General features: G+C 36.2%; 1 protein-coding gene across 1 annotated transcript in view; it reads right to left on the reverse strand.

Moving 5' to 3' along the window:
- The window catches only part of akt3b (v-akt murine thymoma viral oncogene homolog 3b), a 25,281-nt gene extending 4,790 nt beyond the window's left edge, over window positions 1-20,491 (reverse strand). The window contains exons 1-13 of the mRNA XM_044115541.1: window positions 19,963-20,491; window positions 15,388-15,806; window positions 9,768-9,893; window positions 9,568-9,679; window positions 8,028-8,172; window positions 7,756-7,887; window positions 7,494-7,559; window positions 6,645-6,713; window positions 5,492-5,614; window positions 5,282-5,410; window positions 3,752-3,966; window positions 1,873-1,960; window positions 145-247 (exon numbers count right to left, since the gene is read on the reverse strand). Of these exons, the coding sequence (XP_043971476.1) occupies window positions 145-247; window positions 1,873-1,960; window positions 3,752-3,966; window positions 5,282-5,410; window positions 5,492-5,614; window positions 6,645-6,713; window positions 7,494-7,559; window positions 7,756-7,887; window positions 8,028-8,172; window positions 9,568-9,679; window positions 9,768-9,893; window positions 15,388-15,433 (1,354 nt within the window). The 5' untranslated portion in view covers window positions 15,434-15,806; window positions 19,963-20,491. The remainder of the gene's footprint in view (window positions 1-144; window positions 248-1,872; window positions 1,961-3,751; window positions 3,967-5,281; window positions 5,411-5,491; window positions 5,615-6,644; window positions 6,714-7,493; window positions 7,560-7,755; window positions 7,888-8,027; window positions 8,173-9,567; window positions 9,680-9,767; window positions 9,894-15,387; window positions 15,807-19,962) is intronic.
- Between the last annotated feature and the right edge of the window lie 408 nt (window positions 20,492-20,899).

Here is a 20,899-nt window from a genome sequence, read left to right on the forward strand (position 1 = left end):
TTAAATATTATAATATCAAAATGTCACAAAATCTTTCTTAAAGTGTTCGTATGTGATCATAACTTTGAAAAGATCCCTTTTCCGTTGTACCTGTTGGACGAAGGCAGTCTGGTATAAAACAAGAAACATTTTCCAAGTGCTTACATTTTTCTGGTGGAGTGATGGTGATGGTCTGTGCTGTGAACTCTTCGTCAAAGTAGCGCGTGTCCGTCTCTGAGGAGACCTGCGGCTGGAAGGGAGGGACCAGCTGGACCGGAAAGGAAACCAGTGAAGGAAACCAGTGAAGGAGAGCTGTTGAGGTTTTAGGTTCAGGGAATTCAACTAAAACTCACTGAGGTTCAGTTACTAAAATGTCCTCCTAGGAAAAGATCCAAACGAAACGACCAAATTCGGTTTATGTTTACAGTAAATGCTTAGCTATTTTACCATATTTAAAAGCAACCCCAGGCAAATACGTTTAAGGCATTTATTTCAGATTAAGACAGAAAATCAGACTAAAATACATCTTAACGTACCAACAGAGCACAATAACCCTTGTTTTTCTCTTAATATGAAGAGGTCAAAGGAAAAAAAGATAACATCCTTGAAAAACAGAAAACAATATATATAAAAACATCTCTCTTTTTGTTGTTGCTTAAATTAAAGAGGTACTATATAACATAAATATATATGTATATATATGTATATATATATAAAATAGTTTTCATGTAAATCAGGTCAGCATGTTCAGAAAATGATAAATAAAAAGCAGCATCTCTGATTAGCTCTGCATCTACAAAGTCCACCGTTGGAAAAGATGCTCCATTAATAAGTCATTGAGGCATTTGGAATAATAAATATTCAAAAAATGTTCTTGCTAATGTTTTTGGGAAGTTATCAAATAAGCATAATTTTGGCAAGTTTAAATAACCTAAAACGGGAAGAGTTTGGTCGGATTTAACTTCAGACAGTTAAATCCGACCAAAAATATGAAAAAATATGGTTGTCTTTTTATTAGGTGTATGAAAACAGCTGGTTTTGATTAAATAATGTTTTCCAAATTGAAATAATGTAAATAATAATGACATTATAATGTGAATGTTTTCCAAATTTAAACGCTAGATTGCATCTTATTACAAAACTGTGCAGTTTAAAAATCCAGCACTTTCAAGGACTTGCAAAAATAAAATAAAAGTTCTCTCCAAATTTTGGGGGGAATTTATCAAATAGAAATAACTTTGGTAATTCTAACAACCCTAAAATAAGAAGACTTGTCTGATTTAAGACAATGAAAAAAAAAAGCTCTCTTTTATTAGGTGTATGAAAATATCTGGAGGGACGTTTCCAATTTTAAGTTTTTAATCAAACGTTAGAAACTGTGCAGTTTGAATATCAAGCACTTCCAAGGACCTTGTACAGACATCAAGCACTTCCCAAACCTTTAAAGTTTGGAAACTTGTTAATTACATCAAATTAATTCAATGCTTTAATTTAAATCAAAGCACTTTCAAGAATTAAATGACCCGGATGAACCCTGGGCTTTCTGTGATTATTTACACGTCCGTTTGAGATAAAATCCTGACGACTGTGTCGTGTTTTCCTAACCGGGTTTGTCAAGTTCATCTGTGACTTTTATATCGACAGTTTGCATAAAAACAGGATATTTTAAAATATTCCCCATAAAGTCAGATAATTTAGAAAAATAACAGAGGGTGAAAAGGGATTGAAAAAAAAAAGACAAGGATTAGATCATTTTGTTTCTTTTCACATCTATTTCTGTCTCAGACTAATTTTGGGAAATATGGTAACCCCAATACCAAAAATAGAGTTGCTATGTTGCATAAACTCCTTCTGAAGTTAAGATGACGTGTGGCGGATAAACGCCGCGCTCACCTTCTTGTCGTACACGTCCTGCCAATCGATTGTGCCGAAGAAGCTGTGCCTCATAATCTCCTTAGCGTCATCCGGCCCGCCGCCCAGCCTGACAGCAAACACATGAAGAAGAAGAAGAACTCCACGTCAGACGTCAAATGTGGCCTCATATCCATCACTGGAACCTGCTACTGATCCCAAAATAACTCGTCAGGGTGAGCCGGTTCCCTCTGTGGAGCTGCAGATTACACCGGCTTCTTCGCCCGAGACAGAAACGCCTCACGCACTGCAAAAACACCAAATCTAACCAAGTAATTTTGTCTAGTTTTTAGTGCAAATATCTTAGTGCACTTGGAATAAGACAAAACTGACTTACATGTAACTTTGCTGCAAAAAATAGGAGCTTGTTTTAAGATAATAAGTTCTTAACTTATTAGCTTAAAAAGTTAATAAGTATTACTCCCACTGGCAGATTCGTAATCTAACAGTGGGAATGATTGACTTAAAACAACCTTCTATAACTTTCTGAAAATTTACTTGTAAGTCAGTTTTGTCTTATTTCAAGTGTACTAAAATATTTGCATTAGAAACTAGACCAAAACTACTTTGTAAGATTTTCTGTTTTTGCAGAGTGGAAGAAGAGGAAAAAAAACACAGAACCACCTGGTCATTTTCTGTTGATTCTAGTCAAGATGATTAGGATCACCTTGAATCATAAATTCACAAATTTATGTGAATTCACATAAATTTGTGAATTCACACATTTTAAGACAATAATTTCAGCTTCCTGGTCTGTGACCAAGCTGAAACCAAATGAATCAAAGATCAGCACTGCTTAGCAGAGTTGGGCTACGTCTATTTGAGCAGCTTTTTGGACTTTTTTACCTTTGAGTAATTTTAATGTGAAGTATTGCTAATATTACTTTTGTAAAAGTTCTGGATTCTCTACCCACTGTATGTAACTTCACAAAATGAAGTACAAGCTTGTTTTAACCAATAATTCACCAGACACAAAGCTGCAGTTTCTGTTAAAGTTTTACTGAAAGAAACCGATTTGGAAAAAAGTTTCTTTTGTCTCATTTTGTTATTTTGGAATAATGCTATTTATAATCATTCTAGTCTTTAAAATACCAAATTTTCCACTTAACTTTATATTTTGGTCTGTTTGACAATGTAATGTCTAAACATTAAATGACTGATATTTTGATCAGTTACGGAGTACTTCAGTAGACTTTTTACCAAATACCTATTTACTCTTACTTGAGTAATATCTTTTAACTTTTACTCGAGTAAAAATATAAAATAACCAATCTTGGTCTTAACTAATACAGCTTTTGGGGACTCTACCCACCTCTGCTAGTTAGTTTCCGCTTTCAGAACCAATTGGGAAAGTTTTCCTGCATTGGTGATTGCTCTTTTGCTTAAAGCTGATCAAAAACCACCAACAGTGTTTGCAGGTTGGGTTTTTGTGTTTGCAGAGGCCTGTCACAACAACAAATTTAGCTGGATTACAAATGGTCACAGAAATTATTGCGATAATCAATAACATTGTCATTTTGAGACAAATTTCAACTAATACAATAATAATAATCACATTCGACATTGGAACTGGAAAAAAGTTTAAATATTCAAAATAAACAAGCAAAACAAAAATAATCAAGATGGTTTATGAGGTTTCTGTAACCAAAATTACATTTAAAAAATATAACCACTCAGCTTAGACAAGGAAATCAGGCAAAAGCGGCAGATAGTGCAGACTAACTACTTTGTACTCTGTGTCAAACGTTTGCAGCATTTTTGAAAATGGCGTCTTTTCAGCAACATTAAAGGGGAGCATCTCTTTAACGGCTCATTTTAATTTATTATGCGATTAACTGATTTATTGCTCGTGTGCGTGTACCGTTTGTTGGGGTCCTTGATCAGCAGCCCTGACAGCAGTGACTTGGCATCAGCAGACAGAGTCCGTGGAAACTTGATCTCCTCCATCAGGATGAGCTCAAACAGCTTCTCGTGGTCCTGGTTGTAGAACGGAAGTCGGCCGCACATCATCTCATACGTAACTACGCCCAGACCCCACCAGTCCACCGCCCGCCCGTAGTCGTTGTCCTCCAGAACCTGATGACGAGAAAGAAATACCTCCGTTTCTCTCAGGTAAGAAAATGACATTTATATCCATGTAATCTTGGACATTTTACAGCAAAATGTCCAAGATTACACCATTTGCTGATGACATGAATCTCTTCTCTAGTTACTAACTGTTGTGGTTTCTCAGTCCGAGACAGAGTTCGCTTTATTCAGGTCCACAAGGACCAGGGGGTTTCTGCTAAATGACAGAAACACTGTCAAAACCAAAACAATAACCACCAACTACCAAGTTGGTGGTTACCATAGCAACAAGTTACTGACAGCTCCTCCCCCTTTTTCTGTTGCTGCCGGCAACTGTGGTACATATTAGGATCAGCTCTGTTTTCTTTACAAGTGTTATAGTCTAGCATATACTTTAAACAAAATTTAAGTATATACAGGGTTTCATGTGTAATTTTGCCATGTTTTGTATGCGTTAAATGTTTAAACACGTTTAATTTTACAATTGTTAACTGAACCATTCATCTGAGGTTTGTTTAGAGTTATTGATTGTATTTGATTTAATGTATAGGGGCAGAGGCAAGAACCAACTCCATTTTCTTGGCAGGCATGTTTTAAAGTAATGCTTCAGTTATCAATAGTGTAATTTTTTTTTATGTTACATGTATTTTATTTCTTGCACTTAACATAAATATTCAATTAGGGCTGTTATGGCAACAAATTTTGCTGGACAATAAATTGTCCCATAAGTTATTGTGATAAATGATAATAATACCGCTTTGAGACCATTTTAAAGTAATATAATGGTGGTGGCATAATAATGCAGAAACACATTCTTAAAGATCAATAAAGTTCAAATTTCAATTACCATTTATCACTGGAACTGGAAGATATTTTACATCTCTAAAATAAATAAACAAAACAACAGAAACAAAAACAAAAAAAAAGAATTACGAAGTCTCTGCAAAAACAAAAAAGGGCTTGTTGAGACCATAACAACAAAATGAAGACCTTACTCATCGATTTTTCTGGAGAAAGAGAAAAATGATAAATCATGCAAATGGAAATTATTTACCTTGTTTTAATTTATCATTCAATAAAATTTTTCATTCAAAAAACTTATTGCTTATAGCTACAGGCCTATATTCAATGTCATTTATGTTAAAGATGAGATTAGTCATGTGGATTAATGATGTAAATTTAAGCTAAATACCACAGCGCCATTTTTCTGTTGCCGCCTGTAAAATGTGGGGCAGAAGCTGTTGATTTTTTTCTCTTGTTAGAATAAATACAGTGAACCTGAGTGTGTGTGTTGTGAATCATTTGAGTCTCTGGAAGCTCTGACCTCAGGAGCGAGGTACTCCGGTGTTCCACAGAAGGTCTTCATGGTCGCAGTGTCCGTAATCCCTTCTTTACACAGGCCAAAATCTGTGATCTTGATGTGGCCATCTTTGTCTAACATGAGGTTTTCCAGCTAAAGGAGGATAAGATTGAAATAAATTTTTTTTAAAATGTTAAGGTTTTGTTTTCCCATCTCAGATTGTAGACACTTTACCTTGAGGTCACGGTAGACGATCTTGGCAGAATGAAGGTAGTCTAAAGCAGAAACAATCTCGGCGCCGTAAAAACGAGTGCGGTCCTCTGAAAACACCCTCTCTCTAGACAAGTGGAAAAACAGCTGCAAAAAAAAAAAGAAAATCTACATAAGTTCACACACTTTAATTAAAAAAAAAAAAAAAAAAGGTAAACACAGGCCTCTGTGGTCATGGAGATCCTCTGTATACAGAGGAACACAAAAATCCAAACACCTCTATAAATAAAACTTTTCCTTTCTAGATGTATTTTTAACTTAATGGTCTCTTTTTTTAGATGCTGCTCTGATGAAGTACTCCTGCGGTTTTTTTTGTGCAGTTTTTCTGGTATTAGCAGGACCAATCCCCACCAAACTATACAAAAAAAAAAAACCCTCAGCATTCTGAAAATGTTTAATAAAAATGACATGGATGACAGAAAATTACTTTAGTAAGCTGTTGCTGGGCTTAGAGACTCTGTATCACCCAACAGCAAGAGCAGAGTTGCTGTGGAGAGGAAGTTATGAGAACTATTGGCCTCTTGTTTGTAAATGTCCTTTTTTATCTACCTGTTGAAGAAATCTGTTTAATTTCAAACTGGTTCCTAAACTATTGAGCAATCTGTCTCTTCACATCAAACGAGCCTCTTCACCATCCATTTTTAAATCTTTTTTTCCCCAGGTTTTTGACACCATGTGAGATGTTGGACATATCGTTGTTATTTATTTAATTCTCTTTTATTTTTCTTAACCTTTGTCACTGCAAAAAAAGCTCTTTTTAATCTACTTTTGTATTTTATTCTTTATGTTTTCATTTTTCTGTATAACTATGAGACCCTTCCTGCCATCAACAACGACTCTTTGAAGGTACTTGATGATTTGAGTTATTTGATGATATCCTTAAATTAAACTGTTTTTTTCCCCAAAGATCATGTTTATACTTTTATTAATAAACCAAAACCACTTTTGCTACTGAATACCGAATTTATATTAATGCCATTTCAAATGACTTTCATTTGTTTAGTTATTTTTACTAGTCAGCACCTCCTAACAGGGTGGTTCCTCTTAAGTAATTCTTTTGAAACTCTCAACCTTGATCTTAATCAATACATTACAAAGCATTTCAGCAGTATATTACCTCTCCTCCATTGACGTATTCCATTACAAAGCAAAGCCGGTCCTTGGTCTGGAATGAGTACTTCAAAGACTGAAAGACAGTACACAAGACAGTAAACATCTAAAACCAGTTTGTCCTTCTGCAGTCATGGTGTATCAGGGTATCTGCGGGTCTCAGAAAGTGAAATTAAAGACTTTTAAACACCTTTTTAATGCCATTTGGAATTAAATTTCAAAACAAAAAACAAGAAATGTTGGGAATGGCTGGGGGGTTCTGTTGTACGACAATTAAATGGCAAAAACTGAAATCTCAGAAATTCCACGCAAAAATGTAGTATTTATTTGCAGAAAATGAGAAATGGTCAAAATGATGCAGTGATTTCAGACCTCAAATAGAAACAACAACAACACTAATGTTTTAACTCAGGAAGAGCTCAGAGACCAAGATTTGGAGGAATAACCAGGAAGTTTTCAATGAGGTTCAGGGCAGTGGGCTCTTCAGTTTCTCCAGAGCTTTATATTTTGACCCAATTTCAAAGTCCTGTTTGTGCAATCGTGGCATTAATACCATAATTAACATATTAAGATTGAACAGTCTATTTTTCTCCTCAAGTGTCTAGTGGATTTAATAAGCACGAGACCTAAATTTACACTTATGGTAGGTGCAGTGTTCAACTTTATAATCTCTAAGTTATTTATCATCTGGTTGAAAGCAAAAGCACAATACATTTGATTTGTTCAATTGAACAAATCATTCAGGGATTAATGACCCCACAACTTAGACTGAAGGTCGCCTCTTAGCTTCTTTGGACCAAGCTTAATGAAGCTAAGCTGATGTAATCCAGTTTGACTTTTCTTCAGTCATACTTACTGTTAGGAATGGATGCCGAGTATTTTTTAATACTCTACTTTCCGTGAGCGTATGAGCAACTTCATCCTGTGATAAGAAAGGTTTAAAAGAGAAGTGATTAGTTACCAGACAAAAACAAATCTTTGACAAATAAATACAGATATAACTGAAAAAGATGGTCACTAATAAGCTCTAAAAGCTGCTGTTTAGGAAGTATTTGTAGAAGATCAAATATGAGTAATGATGGATTTGTCCAAGAATACAATAGAATTGGGGAGGACACCTTGGCTATAATGACTTCCTTCTTCAGGATCTTCATGGCATAGTAGGTGCCGCTCGCCTTCTCCCTCACCAGAATGACTTTTCCAAACGTGCCTTTGCCCAGAAGCTTCAGATAGTCAAAGTCATTCATTGTCTGGACAAATTACAGGAGAGAATCAGGGAAACGTCATCAAAACTTTAAGCTTCGGCACATTTAACAGCGGACACGCTTCGGCCGATCGACCACACCCAGCAGGTTTGACATTTCTGATGTCTCTTCTGTTAAAGTTGTACCTTTCGTTTGTAGTGACTGATGGACGTGTCCATCTCCTCCTCATTAACGTTCTCAATCTGGGAAGTGGGGCTGCACAGGATACCTTCCTCCTCCTGTTTAGCCAGCGATTCTGCAACCATCTGGATGGCCTCGGCCCACTCGTCCCTAATGCCGCCAGTAAAAGGTTAAAAAAGAAATCCTTAACATATTGAAGTAACATAGATAATGAGATTCTTTTCATTTTAATTAATTAATTAATTTATTTATTTCAAATGGGCTTTAAAAAAATAAGATAACATATGCATACATAAGCAAGGACAAAATAATTAGCTTAGCACTACTTTTCTGTTTGAAAAGGAGTAGCAAGAAGATAACAAGTATTTGTGTTTAGTTCTACACCTTATCTCAATTTAACAAAATATTTCACTTACCAACTCAATAATTACCAGTTAAAACCATGTTATGCCAATTGTAAATAACATCCAGACACGTAGCATTAGAATAATTACTAACTCCATTCGTCCTATAAATTCATCAAAATCCCTAACACAACTACAAAGAAAATAACATATAAAAAAATCCTAGTGGTTCTGAGTGGACTCAAAACCAGTAGCTGGATTGTCATTAACCACAAAATTGTGCAAATTGGAATTATGAAAATGAGCGTGCTAAATGGGAACCAGCCAATTTAGAAAAAAACTAATGTTTTTCGATAAAAAGTCTTTGCGACTGAAGGAGATGGTCTTCAGCCGTATCAAAATTGGTGCATTTTGCAAAACTACAATGGAAACACTTATTTTTCCCATCACACCAGTTTGTATACAGCAGCAACGCTCTTATTTGCAGGCGCTGGCCTCCTTGGACAATCAGCATCTTCCTCCACCAGAGGTCTCAACATCACACAGTTCATCAAAAGCTGAGTTTGTATTTTGAAAGTGTTGAATCTGTAGCTCTTCTTTCACAGCAGATTACAATCTCCCAAAATGCAATGTATGAAGCCACTCTCAAGTATAAGAGGCTTGTCACTTCAATGTAATTTAGAAATGAAATACGTTTTGCCCTTTAAAGCTGCAGTGCATAACTTTTATAAAAAATATATATATTACATATTTGTTCAAACTGTCACTACATCATAAATTTGGGATTAAATAATCTGTGGAAATAAAATTGAGCTCCTCTGCCTTTTCTCCGTGTTCCCAGAAACAACCAATCAGAGACAGGAGGCGGGTCTTAGCGCCATCAATCATGCTAGCTTCTTCCTGATATAAAGTCTGCCAGGAATGCTTAGGCTAGTTAGCAAGGCACAGATCACAGTAAATAAACAATTTCGTCTAATGCATGTGAAGCACTTTGAACTGCCTTATTGCTGAAAAAGTGCCATATCAATAAAACTTCTTCATAACAATCACAACATAGTGATAATTTAATGTATACATATATACTTTTAATAAAAGTTACACACTGTAGCTTTAATGAAATGGATTAAGGTTCAAAAGAGGCTAGATGTATCAACTTTCATCAAATAAACTGAACACAGTAAAGGCGAGGATTAAAGCTAACCTCTCATCAGGAGTATCGACATGAAAAGTCCTCTCGATGACGGTGGTCCACTGCAAACAGCGGATGATGAAGGTGTTTGGTTTGGGTCGTTCTGTCTTCATCAATTGACATTCTGAAAGTCCCCCCAGAGAAACGTTTCGGGATTACACCGATCCTAACATGCAGAGGTTGAAGGGTGGCATGGCCTGCTCATGTCTTACTTGCTACAGAGAAGTTGTTGAGCGGATAGGCCAGGTCCGAGTCCTGCGGTTTGTCCTTGTAGCCGATGAAGGAGCCATCTGCCTTGAGCAGAAAGTAACGTGGTCGCCAGTTCTTGATGTATTCGCCTGCAGGGAGACACAAAGAGAGAAAGGTCACCTACCAATATTCCTGGGTGTTCTGTACCTCTGTCCAATGCTTCTAGTAATACGGACAGTATTTTAAAAATAGACTGAAAAACATTTAATTAAAAAAAAAAGGTTCACGTGAAGGAAAACTTAAGCTTAAAAAGAAATATGAAGAGTCCAATCAATTCAATTAGGCCAGGCGAAGCACAAATCAATGAGTTAGTGATCAAAATGGAACAATTCTCCCTTGTTTAGCAGGCAAAAAAATGTTTGTAAGTATGTTTATGACACATTTAAGATTTAAAAAAATATATACGTTTTGTAATACGTTTTGCCAAAATTCATCAAATGGTGTTTTTTTATACTCTTCCAGCATTCACTACAAGAATTCTGTTACTGCATTTGAGGCAATGAAATGTTTATTTTCTTATTTAAAAATGGATTGAATTATTTGTTTATGTCCATCTTGCAATGCATTTCAAATATTGTAGTTTAATAAGAAAATAGAATGTGTCACTTTTATCTGACTATTTGATTAACTGTCAGAATAATCAATAGATTAATTTATTACTATAATGATTGTAAGATGCAGCTCTTGTCCATTGCAGCACAGACTTATTGCATTTGTTTTAGTCATATTTTCAAGCCTCCAGTAATTGTCAGGTATTTCTGACACCGGGATCTTCTGCAAACTATTGAAATATCAGGTTTGCACTAAGAAAAAAAGCAGCAAAAGACACAAAACATGAAGTTTTCCATTAGCAGCATTTAGAGAAATGATCAAATTTCTAAATTCTTTTAACAAAACTAAGTGTGGACATTGTTTGACAAGAGTTACATCTAAACTACAACCCACAGAGGTGCAAAAAAACAATAGAGGGACTTGTAGGAGCAGAGAGGAAGGAACCTAAGCATTAGGTCATCCTCTGTAGGCTCATAGCACCACAGAGAAACTTCCTCCTAACTCCGCGCCAACAGCTATGAGCTCAGACCAGAAAAAAAAACAAAAAACTTTCAATGAATGAGCTCAAACGGACACACTTACACAAACACACAAAGCAGTGTGGGAAATAAACTCCAGCAGCCAAGAGCCGCTCAGGCTAGAGAGCAGCCCAAAGCTTCAGCGCTGGCCCTCTGGCAGGTAAACAACCATTGTTTGGAAGTGCTGTTCTTTACACCGACAGAGAACGGAGGAGTGAGAGGGATGGAAAACACGTCCTTCATGACAGAAGCTGATGTTTTTAGCAAAAAATAAATACAAAATAAAAACACCACTTCAATAGAAAATATCCTCAGTAGGACAACTGGTCTCTTGGTGGTTTTCTGTGCTTCTGAAAAACTCTTATCATTAGCAGAGTACTATACAGCACTGAAATGACTATTCGGATTAATCCATAATGAGGGCTGTCGCGATAAGCAATACATTAATTAATCGCATGATAAATTAAAACGAGCTCAATAATTTTCATTTGCATAATTTATCGTTTATCTGTTTTCAACAAAAAGTTTTCAGTCTGGTGCTTTGGTCTCAACTAGTTCTTTTTGTGAAAGTTTGTTGTTTACAGAGACTTCATAATTAATTTTATTTGTCATTTCTGTTGTTTTGCTTATTTATTTTGGAAATTAAAAATACCTTCCAGTTCCAATGTTAAATGTTCATTAGAATTTAAAGTTTAGTGATCTTTGAGAATGTATTCTTAAAAATGGTCTCAAAAGAGCAATATTATCGTTTATTGCAATAATTTCTGGAACAATTTATTTTCTAGCAAAATTTGTTATCATGACAGGCCAATCAATTATTGAAATAATCATTAATCAATCTCATAATTGATTAATTTTCAACTGGAGTGTACCGACTCATTAGATCAAAACTGTCTGGACAGTATGGCTGAAAAACTTATCACAATGCAAGTAGTAATATCAATCGATATCAATAATTGTCAATACTGATAATTATTGATTAGTTTTTCATTTTAAATATCTGATATACTAACAAACTGGTGAACTTTCCTGTTTTATCCATAATTTTCCCTCCACTTCTTTTTTTTTATATATATCTTTTGCACAAGTTACTCAACAGGTCTTTGCTAAGCAACCAAAGGCTATTTGGGTTGCTAAGACCCTCCTCTTGAATCTGATTGGTTGATTCTAGTTAGTACTGGGAGCACCGGGAGAAGGCATAGGAGTTTGATTTTTTTTCCCCCTACAGATTATCTGTCACGACATTTAAAAAACAGATTAGCTGCACACTGTATTGGTGCTAAAATCAATCCTGTTTTTTTTTTAGCTGCAGATGCATCCTTTGCTACTAATGATCAACCATAAAGGATTATGTAATTAGATTAGGCAAAAAAATACATATAATTTTCTTATTTATTTATATTGTTTAATATTGTCTTAAAAATGCTTATGTTATTGAATAAAAATTCTGCATTATGTGTCCATTTATTTTTTGTCTGATTAACTGTCAGAATAATCTGTAGAACAATTGTTTACTAAAATATTCATTAGTAGCAGCCCTACTACTCTAGACTGCTTTTGTAGCAAGTTATGCAAATACAACATACACCTCACAAATAAAATGACAGGAGAAAATATATGTTTCCATATTTATTTATTTGATTTAAACAAGAGTTTAAATGCTGGACTTTGACTCTTGAAATAGTTTATTTAAAGAAGGTGGTTATTTCAGCATAGAAGTGCGAAAGAGCTTATAAATAAACAACAATTTAGCAGGTGCCCATTTTCTGTTTGCCTCATATTTTGTTTTAATTTCTGTATTTTATTCCTCTCAGTAGGATTAAAGTCGACCATCAATTGAAAGCACTCAATAAATATAGTCTTTGAACTGCTGACACTTAAGTATAGAGTAAATTAAATTGCAATATTCATTTAGACAAATGGAGTGCATCTCTAATCAGCTTAGACTAACAAGAGAAGCCAGCAGCACAGTGCCTGTCCAGGCCTCTGTTGAAGCCACCGTATGGTCTCAGAACTGCAATCTTGTACACAAAGTTAAGTCAGTTTCATGCAAAAAGAAGAATCTTACTTTGGTTTCAATAAGTTTTCACAAAGCTGCATGCAACTCAGTTGATTTAATCTTTCTCTTCATATAACCCATTTAGCTCTGCTTTTGCTTTAACAAAGCCAACAGTAGTTTCTACAACTCTGATTTGTAAGATTGAAGAATTTATTATTGTTATATTTCAGCAGAGATGGTGACCATCTGAAATGGTCATCTTAGATTCAAAGTCCTTGGGTCATGTACCATGGTGTTTGGAAAATAAATAAATAAAAAAAGTCAGAGGAAGAACAAAATTTGTCAGAATCATCTCCAAAATAAAATGCGTTTGCTATGGAAGGATGTCTGTATTAAAATAGATTTGTTATTGTTTTGACAATAAAAATAATACTATATTATTATTAATGAAAACATAAAATTTTAATTAACTGTACGTGGAAAAAATTATCAGAAAGTCTTTCAATCATCGATCTACGTGTAATTAATCAATACAATGCGTTTCACTTGGTGATAAGGTTTTTGAAATATTATTTTTAATAATATCCTAATTTACTGAATATTTCTGCATAATGGGTTTTTTTTTTATTCTGACAGAATGACAGTTTGTTTTAAGGAATCTGTTGGGGATTTTAAGAAGTCCTGAAGTGTTTCTGGTTCATTTCCTAACTTAGTGTGGGTCGTTTATCTACATGTCAACAGAGCAATCCCATTAAATGCAGACTATAAAAACCAGAGTGGGCACTGCTAACAAAAATGTTAGTTGTGCTAATAACTAAGATGTAGAAATTATAAACATTAGTTCTGCTAAAATGCTATATCAACATGCTATTTAGCCGAAGCTAATGCTAAAGCTCTAAAGCTTTTAAACTGCAGTTCTACTGCAATGCATAATGGATACATATTAGAATAAATGTCATTTGCAGCCAGAGAAAGTGGTGAAAGGAAATGGAACTGCTTTGTGAACAGTTTCCATCCACTTCAAAATAAGAGCATGCCTAAAAACATTAACTACCTTAAGAGTTTTTAACAGGCAAATATTCAACACAGATGTCAGGCTTTATTCAACTGAAGGTTTACAGTGGAATAAAGTAATAATAAAATAATTTAGAGTTTTAGAATTCATCAGGAAAAATGTATTCAAGAGAAGCTAAATGTTTTTAGTTAGCAAAAAACAATAAGAATCAGAATTCAGGATTCATTTTAATGTCACAGAGCACAAAAAAAGCACAATGAAATTTAAAAAAAATTAAAAATACATTTAAACAAAGCGCTAAATAAAATATTAGCTCCACTATTAGCGCATTAGCAGAAGTGTCTTCAATTGAAATTGGTGGTTGACAAGTTGCTGTTGACGTGAATCCATGAACCAACCAACAAATGCAGTCTTCAGCCAATCAAATTGATTGTCCGCAATAATCGGCCAGCTGATGAACTGAGAAACTTCTGACTGAACAGCTAAAGCTTAAAACCATTATGTACGGTTAGTTTACATATTTTTTCATTTGAATACAAACAAACATCAGTAAAAATTTTACTGGAGGAAAAAAAAAAAAAGAAAAAAGGAAAAACCATAACAGCTGATTTTAAAACAAAAATGGATCACAATTTTAATCAAAGGTTACATAAAACATGAAATTGACTTGCAGGGACTATTTTCAGCACCATCTTAATCCACATTTGGTGCTCTACTGAGTATATGGGGCAGCAGTACTGTGTACGCGGTACTCAGTCAAAACATGTTACGGTTCGTGTTTACAGTAATGACGGAACGAGCCATCCGCTGAATGTGGCTGGCTAATGCGATTTCAATAAAATTCATTAACCCAATATTTTTTGGAGGTAGAACTGATGCTGTGAGTCTCAGGGAAAGATGATAAACTAGACGCAGCTTAAACCTACAATAAACTCAAAGTGGTTTGAAATTAAAGAAACAAACTAGGAAGTAAGAGAAAGATTTATTTCAAAAAATGTAAAGGTCAGAATGAATATTAAAACCATTTTACTTCAATTAGAGGGATTCAGCTGTGTAATGATTGTGAGAATTTAAAACTGTGTTTTTCACTCTTTAAAAATATTTATAAAAATAATTTAATAAACAAATATTACAAAGTTTGATTATATTTTCTTTCATGAGTTTGTCTACAGGTCTAACTGGAATTGGTTGGAGATATTTCAGAAAATTAAAAGGAAAAGATTCTGCTGCTATGATTTTGATTATGCTTTATGTATAATAAAGTGAAAGTACTTTTTTTTATCCATTTCTGTACTCATTTTGTCTTGTGTTTGTTCAGCATTGTGCTTTTATTTTTTGACTTGCAGATGGAATGGTTATAAAACAGCCAAAAATAAAATACAAATAAATAAAATAAACAGTGAATTATCTTGATCCTCCATCTGACAGCTCAAATATACAACAATTGATGTTTTTGAAATCTAGAGAGAAAAAAAGAGAAAAGATGAAAACAGCCTGACCTCTTTTCTGGACCCAGCCTTCCTTGACGACGTTCTGGTCGCTCATGGTGGCTTCTCCTCAACACCAGTTCTTCCAGTTCTCCCAGTGTGGTGACCGTTCTGTGACAGCAGTTGGAGGGGTTGCAGGGACGCTTGGTTCTTCTGAACTTTAGAGGTCAGCTCGACCTTTCCGATGGATCACCTTGATTACTGGCGGTTGCTGTTCTCTAAAACTTTTCCTCTCTCTCGTATTCCAGCTGTCACTTGCTGTTCTCCTCAGCACAGATACAAATCCACTTTCTCTCCTTGTCGTCTATCCTTCTCCCTCTCTCCGTTTTCTTCTCCACACCTTCCTTCTTCAGCTCTGTTCCACAGTGTCCCTGACTCTTGTGGTCTCGGAAACCTTTCCGTGTGTTCAGGCTCTCCTGGCGTGAGTCAGCCTGGAAGGAAACAGCAGCAGAAAAAGGAGAGGAGGGGAAGGAGGAAAAAAAAAAACCCCAAAACAAACAAAACAAAAAAAACCAGAGCAGGTCAGTGGATAGTTTCCTTTGTACAGCAAATAAAGCCAGCAAGAACTCATTGTTTAGAGCTGTAGCACACTTCCTGCCTCCTTCACTGCTTCAGACCTTTACCTTCTCTTTGCTTTCATCTTTAACCACTTCTCTGCTGCTCCCATTCAGACTTTGCATCTTCCTACTCCCCTCTACATCCTTAAACATTTCAGCATCACTCCTTTTCTCTTTCTCTCGCTTACATTTTCCAAATTTCTTGTCCCGTCCTTTTCTCTTATAGTACCGTCCATTTTCGTTTACATCAAATTTTGTTTCTGTCTTTACTTCTCAAACTTTCACTTTTTCCACCATTCAGTTTACCTCTTTCCTGAGGCTGGACAATAAATTATGATAGACACTACATCAATATAAGTAGATTCAATAATCAATATATAGAACATTTAGTGAACTCCGATCCAGAACTGCACAGTATTCTGGGAAATGGAGGCAGAGGAAAGGCTTTAGCTCCTCCATCTCTCCTGGCCAGCTAAGCAAAATTGGAGGAATCAGCTAACTTGCTCACTTTTTGGTTACTTAGCAACAACTCACTCACTCTTTGGTTACCTAGCAACAACCTGTTGAGTAACTTGCACAGCAGTAGTTTCAGGTTTTGCCTCTGTGCCTCCTAACTGCTTAAAAATGGCAAAGGGTGAAAACTGTGGCTAAAACAGTAACGATAACATCAACAGTTTGGTCGTATTTCAGATATTCATAACAAAAAAACGTATCAATAATTATTGATATCGACCAGAATAAAACGCTTTTATCCTGGTATGTTTTTCAGCCATATCGTTTGAAAAGCGCAGCCCTTTCTGCTTGGCTGAACATCAATACAATATAGCACTGATCTATCGATTATCTGATTAGAGACGAGCCAGAAAAATCTAAGTTAATCATAATTGATATTGTTATAGCAATATTATTTCTGTTACACATTTTTTATATATTCTGCAACCTTATTCCTCAGCGGTTTCTCCTTCCCAATGTGTTGCACATTCCCTGATATTTGTAAACATTTCCTGTTTGAGGCCTGACATATTGTACCTCTGTGTATCCATAGGCCACTTGAAGTGCGCTGGCACTTATGCACCCATATTCATACTATTTATAGCTCAGTTGAACCACTGTTCACTCCATCCTCCTCAGGGGACGATAATGCACAGGTTTGTTCCCTCAGAAGAGAAGAAGAAAAAGGAACCACGAAGACGAAAATGCAGTGATTTCTAACCATGAATTTGATGCAGTGTTTATAGTTCATGTTATGATTTGTCGACATGGTGAAAACATTAAATCTCACCACACTGTATGTCTTGGAACAACAAACATTGTTGCCACTTTTTCCTGTCGTTTTCTTTACCTGTTGTATGAATGAGAGAGTATTTGTCGCTTTCAGTGCACGCAATTTGGAAAACAAATTCTGGGCTCCAAAACATGGGTTGGTACAGATGCTGAAAAACTTTTTATTTTTTTAATTTAAATAAATATTTAAATCACCCCTTTTTACTTCACTTATCAATTCAGTGTCAGGTTGATCTGTTGACTATTTTATCAATTAATCAATCAAGATTTGAATAACAAAAGTGCTTAATAGAAGTTTTACTTCACAGAATTTGGACATGGTGAAGCCATAACTCCACACTTTACCATCATTTGTGCTATTTATTGCAAATAAATATAAGCATAAAGTCATAACAACTCACTTTTCCTTCCACAGAGACTTCAGGTTCCTCCCTGTCTGCTTTATTTTTCCATCCCAATCTCTTCTTCACTAACAGACCTCAATTTCCTTATAGGTTTTTCAACCATATTGTTCAGACCTTATTCTTGGAATCAACCAAATATTTAAGTTATTAAATGCAGCCATACATTGAAAGACAATCTCTAAACTGAATTCAACTATTGAGCAATACTTGAATGATAAATTTTAAAAAACCAGTAAGAGAATAATGAAGGTTTGTCTTATCATATCATGGAGTCAAAGCCAGGTCTTCCAAGACCGAGACCACACAATTCATCCCTGGCATGGACCTACATTGTAAATTATGATTAACTATATTGACCAAAAATCAATTCACATAAGTGTCTCGATTCTCATTTACTACAATTCAGACTCAATCTAAAAGGTCCCAAAAATCGATTTTAATACAAAAAATAAAACCAATCCATTGTCTGATGAAATGTGCAATAATGATATTTATTGTCCACAAATGTGGATATTTGCCTTTTCATGATGTTTAAAAAAACCCAGCACATAATAAAAGGATCTCAACAGAATCGCAGACTGTCAAACTAGCCACAGACACAACTTCACCTCTGAATAATAGTCAAAATTTGAGTAAAATTATAGCATTTGGAATAAGCAAATTCTTATAAATGTTCAAGGTTGACATGAACACAGAATGTCATGAGGACTTATGCAATTTTTTTCCCCAATTCTTTACTAAACTACAAAGATTGTTAAATGGCTAAAAACTTCCGGATGGAAAATGCAAAGTCGTCCATGGAGAACACCGTCTGCAGAATGGTGTGGCTTTGTAAAAGGAAAACGGAGGATGCATGCATGAATTAAAGCTTCACTCTGGTCTTCTTTGCAAAGAAGACCAGAGTAGATCATGAGGATTGTTTTGCACACTGACAGAAATCATTATGAATATTTGTTTTGACTTGAAAATTGTTTTTGAATCGAATCTTTGCCCCAAAAATCGGTACCAAAACATATCCAGATGGACTGAAATGTTTAACATTACTTACCGACTTCTTTTATGCATCTAAAATGCTAGAATATAAATCTAAGACCCGTAAAATTTATTTTTCTGCTCTTTTTCCCCCACAAATATCAGTTTGCATTTACGTATGCATCACAACTGAGGCTTCTATAGGCCCTGTTCCTCCAAGGATTTTCAAGAAATATGACTGGAAAACTTTCCATATTGTGACATTAATTTTTTTTATTATTCTTTGGACATTCAGCTTGAGGGTGTTACGATACATGTATTTTTCATTTAAAGCAAACCAACAACAAGAGGCAACAATGGGAAGAACCAGGGCTGGAATGGGGGGGGGGGGGTACGTGACACCCCCCATACCCCAATGACAACAAAAACAATGGCTGACAGACAGGAAAAAGCCGTTGTCTTTCTGGAGACTGCTCAGACTCGCAGCCCACCGGTACCACAAGCGACCCATGTGGTCCCCGGTTCTTTGCCCATGACTGGGTTCCCGCACCTCGCACAAAATACTGAAACAACAGCTTTTGTTTCAAGGGCGTGTGGTGTCATTATCTGTTACATAACAACATCCGCTCTGCGTGCTCCTTTATATTTTCACGGGCCAAACGGGAATAAATATGTGGCGGTGGCTCTCACTGCGATACGAGACCGTTGTGGGCGGTGGGAAACCAAATATGAGACCCTGGTGTGAACCAGAACGACCTGTGATGGCTCGGATGGAGGATACAGACTAGCCAGGGATGCTAGTTGGGGGGTAGGGGGGCTAATGTTAGCCGGCTAGATAGCTGAATGCCAGGCTAGCTAAGAAAACTGGCTAACTGTCAGTTTGAAGCGGGCGCGTGATCCGTTCTGGTCCTGGTGTTTTTCCATCACCGCCATTAAATAACGTTGTTGGTATTATTTATTGATTCAGTATGAACACCAGATATTGTGTTGTGTTTTTTTTTTTTTTTACGGGTGAGGTGGGGGGCGTTGAAGAGAGAATGTGGAGGCTGGGGATGGGGGGTGTATCGTTCATCATGGAGGTGGGCCGAGGCCAGACGGACGGTGCCGCTATGCATTCCCGTAACAGCATCACCCGGCGAGGCACCGCTTCCCAGGCTTGGCGGATGACGAAGCCAAAGCAGGGGTCCGTGAGCCGCCGCCGTTAGCTAGCGCGATAACCTCTGCCCCTACCCGACGAATCTGCACCCCCACAGAAAGGGGGGAAAAAAGACGACGACCCTAGTTCCCACCTCCTCCCTTCCAGCTACTCTCCTCAATAATTTCCTTCCAAATCCCAGACATGTTACATTAAACCGGCGCAATTATTTCACCTGGTAGTTGAAGACTGATAGGGATGCCCCCTCCTCCTCCTTCCCTCCTCCTTCCCTCCTCTTTCCCTCCTCGACGGTTAGTGGAGCATCCGACGGAGTAACGTCTCTTCAGGAGGACAGCGATGGAGCCATAGCCGCCGGTGTTGAGCTGAAGAGAAGAGGGTTTGCGCCAAAAACTGACTGAACCGCTCGGCTCCTGCTCCCTCTGCTGCTCCGCCAGGAAACCTCGCTTCTCGGCTCCGAGTCGGCACGTCGTCACGTTCTGCCAGATTCGACTGGGAGGACTCCCGCTGCATTCAAATGTTGTCGGAAATTTGAGCTTTTCCACAACCGTTGACCCAAGCCGCTCCAAAACAGGGCTGATTTGGACTTAATCCAATTACTTCCTGGTCTAAATTTAAGATTAAAAGTGAGAGGACCAAAATGGCCAGATCAATATCTTGTGTTTACAAGCCTTAAACTCACTATTTTTGTCTCCGTTTTATTTTACTGTTTGCAAAAAGTTAATTTTGGGGAGTGTTCTTGCTATGCTGTACTTCTTACGTGTACTTGAGCAATTTTATCATGAGGTTTTTCAGACAGATTATGTTACACATGCAAGTTTGCAACCTAATGACAAGAAAACTTAGATCTAAAGAATATTCTGTTAATTTTGTAATAGATTTATTGCAATTGTAATTATTCTACAAAAAAATTAAAATATGCTAAGATGTCCATTTAGATTTGTGAATAATCAAATTCCCAAAGTATTAGTATGCCAAACAGATCTATTTATGCTTAAATTATTATTACAGATGCATTTTAAAAAATAGCTTTTGCTGATGTTCAAATTGTATAATCTTTCATAAAACTTTACAATATTTCTACGTTCTGATTAAGTTTTTTTCCTCATATTAAACCTTTAAGCAGGTGATATGCATTGCATACTTTTCACATT

Source organism: Gambusia affinis, linkage group LG04 (assembly GCF_019740435.1).
Source record: "Gambusia affinis linkage group LG04, SWU_Gaff_1.0, whole genome shotgun sequence".
NCBI lineage: Eukaryota > Metazoa > Chordata > Actinopteri > Cyprinodontiformes > Poeciliidae > Gambusia > Gambusia affinis.